The sequence below is a fragment of the Megalobrama amblycephala genome, linkage group LG14 (genome assembly GCF_018812025.1).
Source record: "Megalobrama amblycephala isolate DHTTF-2021 linkage group LG14, ASM1881202v1, whole genome shotgun sequence".
Taxonomy (NCBI): domain Eukaryota; kingdom Metazoa; phylum Chordata; class Actinopteri; order Cypriniformes; family Xenocyprididae; genus Megalobrama; species Megalobrama amblycephala.
This window is the reverse complement of record NC_063057.1, coordinates 41,438,533-41,451,126: the sequence shown is the minus strand read 5'-3', so window position 1 is coordinate 41,451,126 and position 12,594 is coordinate 41,438,533. Positions and strand designations below refer to the sequence as shown.

General features: G+C 39.4%; 1 protein-coding gene across 1 annotated transcript; it reads right to left on the bottom strand.

The window, feature by feature from the left end:
* Nucleotides 1-7,981: 7,981 nt before the first annotated feature.
* On the bottom strand, nt 7,982-12,356 carry LOC125244491. The gene is given in 3 exon segments (XM_048154567.1): nt 7,982-9,415; nt 9,418-10,116; nt 12,257-12,356. Coding segments are annotated over 3 exon segments (1,479 nt in total). The 3' UTR covers nt 7,982-8,735.
* Between the last annotated feature and the right edge of the window lie 238 nt (nt 12,357-12,594).

Sequence of the window (12,594 nt, the reverse complement as noted above, 5' to 3'; positions counted from 1 at the left end):
CGGGCTGCTCTGGGACAACGGCAGGCTGCTCTGGGACGACAGCAGGCTGCTCTGGGACGACAGCAGGCTGCTCTGGGGGCGCGGGCAGAGCAAGGCGCTTAGTTGGCGCCGGCAGGGCAAGGTGCTTGGGAAAACAGAGAACAACCTCTGGAGCGGACTCACTGGCTGGAGCTGACTCTGGAGCGGGCTCACTGGCTGGAGCGGGCTCTGGGAAGGCCTCCAGGCCTTGAGGGATGATTGAAGCCTTCCTCCTCCTCTTCCTCCTCTTACGAGAGTGAAGAGGAGACTCAGTGCCCACCTCCTCTGTGGTGGCTGGAGCGGACTCACGGGCTGGAAAGTCTCTTCGGTAGGGTTCAGGTTGACCAGGTGTAGCCCACTGGCTTCTATGACTGAGATATTTGATGAAGCCCCAAAAATCCAAAATCTGCAGCCCATCCATCTCCCATTGAGGCAGAGAGTCATTAAGACACTTATTAAAAATCTCCGTCAGCGCAGCATCATTATATCTTAGCCCCAAACACCCTACCTCCTCTTCTCCCTGTCGCAAGGCCCTCACCGTCCCCAGCAAAGCCACACGCTCCCTGCCTGTGGCTGGCGGAAGAACCCTCATGCTGCTGGATCCTTGTAGTGGTGGTTCGTTCTGTCACGGTGGCACAAAAAAACAAGATGTTAGGATCCAGTTGCGGCATTTATTGGTAAATCCAAAAACGTAAATCCAAAGACAGGCAAGGGTCAAACTCCACGTAATCAGTCCACAAACAAAAAGCCAGGAATAAAACATGCATGTAACAAAACAACGAACCACAAACAAAGGTAGAACCAACTGAGTATAAATAGACAGACACTAATTAACAAACACAAAACAGCTGTGTGCAATGAATCTATGGTAATGAGTCCAGGAGGTGAGTTATGGGTGATGTAGTCAAAGGTGAACAAAAGTCCATGTTGGAGTGCCCTCTGGTGGCTAAACTTGGGCACTCCAATTTGTGATCATGACAACCAGTGGTGATCCGACATAAGGGCCAATATACTGGGGAAAAAAATGAAACTGTAAAATAATAATATCTCTTATATATATATAATTTGTAAAGTTTATTATTAAAAATACATATAGCATAATATGTTTTTATTTTCACACTGATACTAGATAGAAGAACAATTTTTTGCTCCACAAAGATCCTTTCAGCCAAAAGTTCTTAAAAGAACCCTTTTTTCATAGAGTGAAGAACATTTTAAAATTCTAAAGAACATGTTTACACTATATTTTATATTTATATAGAAAGGTTCCATGGATGTTAAAGGTTCTTCATCAATGTTAATAAACATTGTTTTTAAGAGTGTAGGACTACTGTTGACAGAGAAATAATGCAAACCAGATTTGTACTTGATAATGCCATTTAAGAGACAAGACATAATCAAATGATCAGCACATAAAATGATCTGTACATAAAGCATTTTTGATATTTTCTTTTCTTACTCCATACATTCATGCTCTGTATGACAGAAGATCCTTTTAAGTTTGCTTTCCTTTTTATTCATCAATTCCTTGAAGACTGGAGTAATGATGCTGAGAATTCAGCTTTGATCACAGGATTAAATTACACTTTACAATATATCCACATAGAAGTATTATTTAAAAAAAAAAACTTTCACAATATACAATCAAATAAATAAAAGAAATATTTTTCTTTCTGTTTTCCCTTTTTTTTTGTATTCACCTACCACCTATTGATTAAGCTCAGCTGGTAATAATTAGTAATTGTGTCTATAGAAAAGTGTTGTTGCTGTTTGTTCCATGAGCACTGAAGAAAGCATGAGCTGAAACATCTACTCTTTGGTCAGTTTTTAGGACACTTTTCACCTTTTTGCACTTTTTTTTTCACTTTGCAGATGTTAAATTAAAGTATTTTTTGTGATAGACCCTTGCTTTGTATGCACTTGTATGTTTTTCAGTGTGGAATATTCTCTTTGATTGATCAAACTTTTTTTGATTCACGCACCTGAGAACGGACTGGTTATCTTTTCTTTTGCGCGTATACAGTATTTTTTTGTGTAAGGGAAATTGAAACCTTAAGTAATTTTGAGCTAAACTGTGTATATGTTAGTTTATTTGTAGCTGTAATAGTGGCAGCGTGCTGAATGTTGACATACTGAATGAAAACATACTTGTGCATGTTTTTAATTTAGTGCAATTTTATCAGCTAGTAAAACTCTAGTCTTCCACATGCATCTTTAAAAAGATTGTGAGTGAGAGGTGGGGGGAGCTGATTTCACTGACTCAGGGTGTGTTTTAGGTACTGCCTGTCCTCTTTTGGAGCTCTATTTAAGCAACAGCCTGACCAAACACATCTCACTTTTCCAGCTTTGACCAGACCAGCTGCTCTTGAGAAGAAGTTCAGACTGCAGTCATCAATGTAAGTATGCTTTCTCTCACAGGCACTTGATTTAAGATGTAGCTAACAGTTTCTGAAACTGCATGAGATTATCCAACCCCATTTTCTGGGTACAAAGGGCCTAAAGGCACAACATAAGAAACAAATGTGCTTTTCACTACTCCCATAGTGTATGATATAAAGTATTGATACAAATACTAGAAATAAACATGATTTTATTAATAATGTCTGTCAAAACAACCACTTTAGCTAAGTTTGTTCTATTTGGTTTTATTCCTCTTTTGGTTTATTTTGATAAATAAAAGAATTTTTGTTCAGTAAACTACGGAGCCCCTAAAGGGACTTTTGCAAAAATAAAAAATGAAGGACTTTCGCGTGCTCACGAGAAACTTTCGCGTGCGCACGAGATACTTTCGCGTGCTCACGAGATACTTTCGCGTGCGCACGCGTTACAATTCTTCACTTCATTTGTGCGTCACTGCCTATGAAGAATGCCAGAGTATGGATGCACATAAACTAATAAAGATCATGAAAATTAAAGAGAAAATGAGAGTGGATGCACATGAACTAATACAGCTGTATTTGCTCAAAATCTGGCTTTCTTAGACCAGATCGTCTAGGATGAATCCAGCTAATTATTCGTTTTAATTAAACACGTGCCTTCCTTATATCTAAAGTGCTTTATGTCAATGGCTCTGCTCGCAATAAGCGCTGTTAGAATTGAATAGAGAAAATAAGCATGTAGCTGCCACCTGTAAGGATGCGTTAAATCCGACAAAGTGGTTTAATAAAGGACCGTTTGATCTTGTGAAATATGAAATTTTAGTACGCCTACATTTTACAGTTCCAGTACTTTTACATGGGAAAATATAAATATGGCCTACTGCCCTAACGAAATATAAAGTTTCATCATTTTTACTGTACCAATGTTTTTTTCATGAACCATTAAACGTGGCATTATGACAGTGCACACTGATCCCATTTCCCAGCGCGATTCTTGGATGCCACAAATGGACATAAGTCCTTGAAAAATTACGCACTTCCCTAACGAAAGCGACATTTTGAGCACTTTTTACTGTATCAGCCTTATTTATTTATTTTTTTAACTTGGCAAAAAGAACAATGCACACAACTTATTCATATCCTGGCCGTCACAGAGAATGCTTTAAAGCAGACAGACTTAAGGCCGTGATATAAACTGCCCTACGAAAGCCACATTTCAGAAAATAGATCGTTATGAATTTATGCACATCCATACTCGCATTTTCTGCACAATTTGAGCAAATAGATTTTTATTAATTCATCCATACTCGCATTTTCTTTATAGTTTTGAGCAAATAGATCTTTATTAATTCATCCATACTCGCATTTTCTTTATAATTTTGAGCAAATAGATCTTTATTAGTTTATGCATATCCATACTCGCATTTTCTGCATATGTTTGAGCACATAGATCGTTAATAATTCATGCGCGTCCATACCATCTTCTTCTTTATAATTTTGAGCAAATAGATCTTTATTTAGCCTATTCATGCATACTCGCATTTTCTGCATAATTTTGAGCAAAGATCGTTATTAATTTATGCACATCCATAGTCGCATTTTCTTCATAATTTTGAGCAAATAGATCATTATTAATTCATTCATAGGCTACTCGCATTTTCAATTTTGAGCAAATATATTTTTATTAATGTATGCATATCCATTCTAGCATTTTCTGCATAATTTTGAGCAAATAGATCTTTAATAATTCATGCGCATCCATACTATCTTCTTCTTTATAATTTTGAGCAAATAGATCATATTAAAGAAGAAAATAGTATGGACACGCATTAATTATTAAAGATCCATTTGCTCAAAAATATGCAGAAAATGCGAGTATGGATGTGCATAAATTAATAACGATCTATTTGCTGAAATGTGGCTTTCGTAGGGCAGTTTATATCACGGCCTTAAGTCTGTCTGCTTTAAAGCATTCTCTGTGACGGCCAGGATATGAATAGTTGTGTGCATTGTTCTTTTTGCCAAGTTAAATAAATAAATAAATAAGGCTGATACAGTAAAAAGTGCTCAAAATGTGGCTTTCGTTAGGGAAGTGCGTAATTTTTCAAGGACTTATGTCCATTTGTGGCATCCAAGAATCGCGCTGGGAAATGGGATCAGTGTGCACTGTCATAATGCCACGTTTAATGGTTCATGAAAAAAACATTGGTACAGTAAAAATGATGAAACTTTATATTTCGTTAGGGCAGTAGGCCATATTTATATTTTCCCATGTAAAAGTACTGGAACTGTAAAATGTAGGCGTACTAAAATTTCATATTTCACAAGATCAAACGGCCCTTTATTAAACCACTTTGTCGGATTTAACGCATCCTTACAGGTGGCAGAGACATGCTTATTTTCTCCATTCAATTCTAACAGCGCTTATTGCGAGCAGAGCCATTGACATAAAGCACGTTAGATATAAGGAAGGCACGTGTTTAATTAAAACGAATAATTAGCTGGATTCATCCTAGACGATCTGGTCTAAGAAAGCCAGATTTTGAGCAAATACAGCTGTATTAGTTCATGTGCATCCACTCTCATTTTCTCTTTAATTTTCATGATCTTTATTAGTTTATGTGCATCCATACTCTGGCATTCTTCATAGGCAGTGACGCACAAATGAAGTAGGTTATAGTATACACAAACCGGAAATTGTAACGCGTGCGCACGACATAAGTTTCTCTGTCATTAAAATTTTAATTTTTAAATATAATTTACAGAAACAAAGTTATTTTAAAAATTAGGTTTCTGAAATATATATATATATATATATGATGGTTTCATTATATATATGGTAATTTTCTCTAAGGTGGACAGCCAACTTAATATATGACATTTACTATCTGAATCTAACCATGTCATATCAACAAATGGAAAAGTCAGACAGCTATTTATTATCATGTTAATTATTGTGCCTTTTACTTTAATCCATACTTTTTCATATTCTTCCGTTATTGAAAAAATGAAAAACATTAACAAGACCTTTGTATCAAAATCTAGTAAAAATGTTATAGATTCTCATAAATCTACAATGATTTAAAAAATAAAATAAAATAAATAAATAAATAAATAAATATATATGTATATGTATGTATGTATGTGTATGTGTGTGTGTATATGTGTTTGTGTGTGTGTATATGTATATATATATATATATATATATATATATATATATATATATATATATATATATATATATATATATATATATATATGTATGTGTGTATGTGTATATATATATATTGTAGCGGCAAAACAAGCTTCAAATTTCCAGTTTTGTTCCCTGTTTCTTTGCCACTGTGAGAGGTGATGGTGCAATCTTTCTGACGCGTGCAAAGTAGAATGAATATATCCAAAGAGGCTTGTTGATGTTTCCAACGATAACTGAAGTTTATTAAATCAAAAATAAAGATGCATTGTAGCATAAAACAAACAAACAAACAACTTCAAGGCCACTTTCAGGCTTTCTCCATGTGAACGGTCAAAAACTGTGTGCTCTTGCACCAGCGCCCCCATCCTGTCAGGGGTGGCACTTCCTTTTAAACTTTTTCTCTCCTATAGAGGGCACACACTCAAAGAAATAAACAATTAAAGATACAACAACAACAAATTATTTAAATGAACAAATTGATAAAAAAAGAAATAAACTAGTAACTATGGCTCCTACACCCGGCCCCTAATTGAGGGTTAAAGCATCAATTACAATAAATTAAATGTAAATGGAGCCAAATGTCTAGACAAGAAAATAAATACTCATCCTTATTCAGTTGTCACTTGTCAGACCTAATTTTCTACAAGCAGGCAAAGTTTAGTAATAGGTCTTTCCAAGAAACTAGTCTTTGTCTTAAGTTTAACAGTTCTTATGAGTCCTTTGGAATCAGGTAGAACTTCTGTTATTCTTCCAATAGGCCACGATCCACGAGGTGCTAAACTGTCCACGACTAGCACAATATCTCTTTTCTGCAGTCCTCTTTTAGCAGTAAACCATCTTTGACGTTCCTGCAGTAATGGTAAGTATTCTTGTGACCACCTCTTCCAAAATAGGTCTGCTAAATATTGTACTTGCCTCCAACGACGTCTGATGTATACATCTGACTTTTGAAACAATCCAGGTGGCAATGTAGGGCTAGACTTTAACAGGAGAATGTGATTTGGTGTCAGAGGTTCCAGATCATGATGATCATCAGACAATGTGGTAATGGGATGACTCTTCAAGATTGCTTCAATCTCACAAAAGAGTGTTTGTAGCTCCTCATCATCCAGGGTGTGTTGTTGTAAAATAGAGCATAAGATCTGCCTCACCATTCGAATGAGTCTATCCCATACTCCCCCATGATGTGAAGCTGATGGAGGATTGAATGTCCACTGAATTCCTTTCTGAAGCATTGCCTTCTGGATTCTGCTTTGGTTCCATTCTGAAATAGTCTGGCTATCACCAGACCAAGCTCAATTTAAAAGTGAACATTGGTCTGGAGAGTCTGTATGGATTTTCTGCTGCACAAGAGGCGTGATCAACGAGCATTAGTCACGCAATTGGATAGTCCTTCAACCAATCAGATCAACGATCCGGGTGACGTACTTTGCAGAGCGATGCGAAAACTCCAGACAGGTTTACCATGTGTCTCAATCAGCTCCCTAGTTCAGTAGTCAGGGCACTGATCAGGGAATCAGCCACATTCACTTTCATGATATACTGATTCACGACCTAGGGAACTAGGGAGCGGATTGAGATGCAGGGTTAGTTTGTATTTGGTTTGTAGCATTGCTCAGCGGTTTGCAGGAACAGCAATGGCATCGAGCGATTTTTGCAGGTTGTACAAAAAACATGAAAGTGAGTGATATTTACACCCACTCGAGCAATTTGTTTGCTAACTAAAGAAGTCATTCAGCATCGTCGAGAGTTTAAAAGGCGACTCTGATACTGTTCTGGTTCAGTGTAAATGAACGTGGAATATAGCCGCCCTAAACTACGTCATTGTCATGACAACCAAAAAGAATTCCAGTCAGCTCAGGCGGCGCGAGATTCAAGAAGCAGGGAGACGAAACATAATATAGAGCAAATAATAAAAATATTGTCTACCATCAAGGGTCGTTGAAGTAAAAGAGTCCTGTACTCACATCGTGAAGCAAACCACCAAAATAACAGCAGAGAATCATTGTGTGTCATTAATCGCCGTTTGTAATCTTATATGAAGAGACTGTCGGATCAACGCTCTGCTACATTTCTCTCAGATAAGGTAAATGCTTAACTCAATCGGCGTCACTGTGATTGTGCATTGTTATTTTGGAGTGACGGTCGTGCGAGAGACGGGTAGATCAGATAGAGTCTGAAAACTGCTTGCCGTCGCTTCTCTATCGTCATCATGTTATACCCGCCAATAGCGAGCAAGGTGGATAAGCCAGTCTGTGATTGGCTCCCGCAAAAGTGTAACAGAAGCAGTAGAAATGAATGTACGGGTTTCCAGACTGAGTTGCCAAGCGAAATCAAATCGCCGGCAGATCAGGCTGGGTTTACCCAGACTAATTCTGAAAGTGAATTCTGTAACTCTCTTTTTGCACCCACCAGGTTAGTTCCGTTGTCAGATCGAATATCCAGTACTTGACCTCTTCTGGCTATAAATCGTCTTAAAGCGTCAATGCAGGAATCAGTGTTCAGTGAGTGAGCCATTTCAAGGTGAACTGCTCTGCTTGTCATGCAAGTGAAAATGACTCCATACTTTTTTACTTGACTTCTACCTCTTCTTGTCTCGAAAGGTCCAAAGTAGTCAATGCCAACATTGCTGAAAAGTGGAAGATCAGCTTGTAGTCTTTACTTTGGTAAATCTGCCATCTTTTGTTCTCCAATCTTTCCTCTTACACGCTTGCACACCACACATTTAGAAAGAACTTTGCGGGCTGCAGAATTGGCATTTATAATCCAATATTTCTTTCTCAGGTGTGAGAGAACATGGTTTCTGCCAGCATGTCCAAGCTGTTCGTGTATGGCAAAACTCCACAATGGCCTTTTCTGCTTTCAAGAGATCATCCAGAGTTATGGATTGTCCTCCAAGTGATGTCTTGAATGCTTTAATTTCATTGCATACCTTGTTTTGGCTCTGAGTGTCCTTATTCACGCAGGTTGCCTGTACTTCTTTTCTTTTTGCATTGAGCAAGCGAAGGATATTCTTGAACTTCAAGAACCATGCTACTGCCATCTTCAGCTTTGTCCAACTTAAGTAGTTGGGCTGGTAGGATTTTCCTTGTCTTTAATGATGGTACTATACACAGTGGTGTTCCTTTTAACTTCAAGATCATCTAGAGAGAGAGACATGGTCCCACGGAGGCCATTCCTTTAGGCCATTCCTCTTCTTTCTTCCATAGAAAGTCTGGTCCATGGATCCACTCCTTGCACTTCACCAATGTGCTGGCACTCACCCCTCTTGATGCTAGGTCAGCAGGGTCCTGCTTTGTTCTGATAAATTTCCACTGTGTTACATCTGTGTTTTCTCTAATAACAGAGATCCTATTAGCTACAAATGTGCGGAATCTTGCATTCTCATTTGCAACATATTTCAGCACTGACTGACTATCAGTCCAAAATGTTGAGTTTTTCAGATTTAGCTCCAATGCCTTCCTTACCATGATGTCCACTCTGACTGCTAGAACTGGGGCTGTAAGTTCTAGACGTGGAATTGTGACTTGCTTAATTGGGGCCACTCTGGCTTTCCCCAACATGAAAGACACATGTACAGTGCGGATATCATCAGTCAGTCTTAAATTACTCACAATGCCATATCCTTGTTCACTGGCATTGGAGAAATGATGCAGCTCTGCTTGCTTCAATGTTCCAAAACCAGTTGGTTTTACACAACGTACCACTCTGAAATCTTGTATCTCGTCAAGATCCTTAATCCACTTTGTCCACTTATCTACTGCAGTCTGTGGTATTTCCTCATCCCAACCACATTTGCTCCTACAGAGGTCTTGGAGAAGTAATTTGGCAGGTAGAGTAAAGGGACTCAAAATCCAAGTGGATCATATATGGAACTCACAACTGATAGTAAGTTTCTTCGGGTGTGGGATTTGCACTTGACAGTGATGTTGAACTTAAACACATCATTCTCTACGCACCACAACAATCCAAGAGCTCTTTCAGTGGGAAGCTTTTCCCTGTCGAGATCCAATTCCTTTACATTCAGAGCTCTGTCTTCCTTTGGAATGTGTTCAAGAACAGTGCGACTGTTACTCACCCACTTTGTGAGGTGGAATCCTCCTGTTTGACAGAGAGATGTGAGGTCTTTTACCAGTGCTACTGCATCATGCTCTGTTGGAAGTGACTTCAAGCAATCATCTACATAGAAGTTGTTCTCAACAGTACTTATCACCTCAGTTCGAAAACAGTCTTTGTTATCTTTGGCTGTTTGCCTTAGAGCAAAGTTAGCACAACTGGGGGATGAGACCGCCCCAAATAGATGTACCACCATTCGATGTTCCACAGCAGGCATACTGTCATCACCACCTGGCCACCAGAGGAATCGCAAGAAGTCAACATTTGATCTTGACACTCTGACCTGGTGAAACATTGCTTTGATATCTGTCATAACTGCTACAGGCTCTTGGCGAAATCTGGTGAGGACATTGAATAGTGTGCTGGTCAAATCAGGACCCTGAAGAAATTCTGAGTTGAGGGATTTACCTTGAAAGGTAGCACCACAGTCAAAGACTACTCTTATGGTCTGCTTTTGCAGATGGTATACACCATGATGTGGGATGTACCACAATTTACCATCTGATCTTTCAGCTCTTGTTGCGGCACCACTTCAGCATAGCCCTTATTTATGACTTCTGTTAGAAATTCAGTATAGTCTAATCTGAATTGTTCATTCCTTTTGAACTTTCTTTTCAAACTTTGAAGTCTCTGTTCTGCCACTTGATAATTGTTAGGCAACACTGTGTCATCTTTCCTGAAGGGTAGATCAAGAGTGTAATGTCCATCTTTCAACTTGATTGACTCTTCTGCAATCTTGATGAATCTTTTGTCTTCAACAGACATTTCAGCCTTGTCTTCTCTTGACCTCTCGTTAAAATCATGGTTGTATTGTTGCATCAACATTTCTTCCAAGTTTGAGACAGAAATTCTATTAACGACAACACTATCACCGCTACTTCTGTTGCCTTGTAGAGGACCATTAATAACCCATCCTAGCATAGTCTTAAAGGGATACTCCACCGTTTTTTCATATTAAACTGTTATTCCCTTAACTAAGACGAGTTGATACATACCTCTCTCGTCTCAGTGCGTGCACTAAATCGCTCTGTCTTGCGGCGAAACTTTGTTAGCACTTAGCTTAGCCCAGTTCATTCAATAGGGGCCAAGCAGAGAAGCTACCAAACACCTCCACGTTTTCCCTATTTAAATACAGTTACTCGAGTAGTGTAACTCGCCCTAGGACGGTGACACAAAACAAAACGTTGCGCTTTTCTAAGCGTGTAAAATGGATAACTATATTGTATGGCGGAATACCATAGCAAGTGCTCGGGAGCACTTTGACTTGGCGCAGTAATATCTTCACTCGTGAAAAGTCCTCTCACCGGCCCCCGCTCCCTCTCCTCCTCCCTCTCATTTCCGTCAATAGAACCAACGTGACCTGCACCAGTAGTAATAGTTTGAGCAGAGTTACATTTACATTTACATTTATTCATTTGGCAGACGCTTTTATCCAAAGCGACTTACAAGTGAGGAATACAACAAGCGAGTCGTCATGACGAGGCAAATAGACAAGAAGTGCTCATAATACAAATTATAGGCAGTGCTCAGATTATCCTAAACTACAATAGAGAGGGATTAGAGGAAGTGAAAGGAAAGGAATAAGAAGTTTTTTTTTTTTTTTTTTTTTTTTTTTTTTAAGATGAGGTTAAGTGCTCACGAAAGAGATGGGTTTTCAGCTGTCTTTTGAATATTGCCAGGGATTCCGCATTCCGTATGAAGGCAGGAAGATCATTCCACCAGCAAGGGACAGTGAATGAGAATGTTCTGGAAAGTGATTTCGTGCCTCTCTGTGATGGTACCACAAGCCTTCGCTCCTTTAATGAGTGCAGGTTTCTGGTAGGAGTGTAGACTCGTAAGAGTGAGTGGAAGTAGGAGGGTGCTGAGCCTGTGGTGGATCTGTAAGCAAGCGTCAAAGCCTTGAATTTGATGTGAGCAGCAAGTGGTAGCCAGTGAAGAGAGATGAAGAGAGGCGTGACGTGGGCTCTTTTGGGCTCGTTGAAGACGAGACGTGCTGCTGCGTTCTGAATCATTTGTAGAGGCTTGATTGTGCATGATGGCAGTCCAGCCAGAAGAGCATTGCAGTAATCAAGCCTAGAAATGACCAGAGCCTGGACCAGAAGTTGTGTTGCATGTTCTGTTAGAAAGGGCCTGATTTTCCTGATGTTGTAAAGTGCAAATCTGCATGACCGAGCTGTCTTTGCAATGTGGTCTTTGAAGGTCAGTTGATCATCAAGGATTACTCCAAGATTTCTGGCCGAATTTGATGGGGTAATTGAGGATGTGCCTAGTTGACGAAGTATCAGGTTGTAGGAAGATAGTTTGTGGACAATCATGGTTATAACGTGCGTCGTAAAGGGTTGTGATAACAAGGAGAAGGTAGTGCCGTCATGTTTCACAGAATTCCAACTCACCACATACAGCAGAGAGCTTGGTTAGCTGCTTTGAACAAGAATCCAAAAACACTGTTGCTGTTCGCAACAGTCACACTTGCACCACCAATTGCTGTTTGCCCGTGTTCTTTCGCCAGCTCTGGTCTGTTGTGGTTCGTATCTTTTTTCCCTCTCACGGTCCATAAGAGCTAATTCCTCCTCCGTGTACTCGGGTTCAAACAGATATGGCTCTGGGTCTGCTACAAACAAGTCATAATCATCTACAAAGTCCGCCATTGCAAATGATCTCTTGCAGTTTGCTAATAGCACAGGTGGTAAAAGTCACGTTGGTTCTATTGACGGAAATGAGAGGGAGGAGGAGAGGGAGCGGGGGCCGGTGAGAGGACTTTTCACGAGTGAAGATATTACTGCGCCAAGTCAAAGTGCTCCCGAGCAATTGCTATGGTATTCCGCCATACAATATAGTTATCCATTTTACACGTTTAGAAAAGCGCAACGTTTTGTTTTGTGTCAC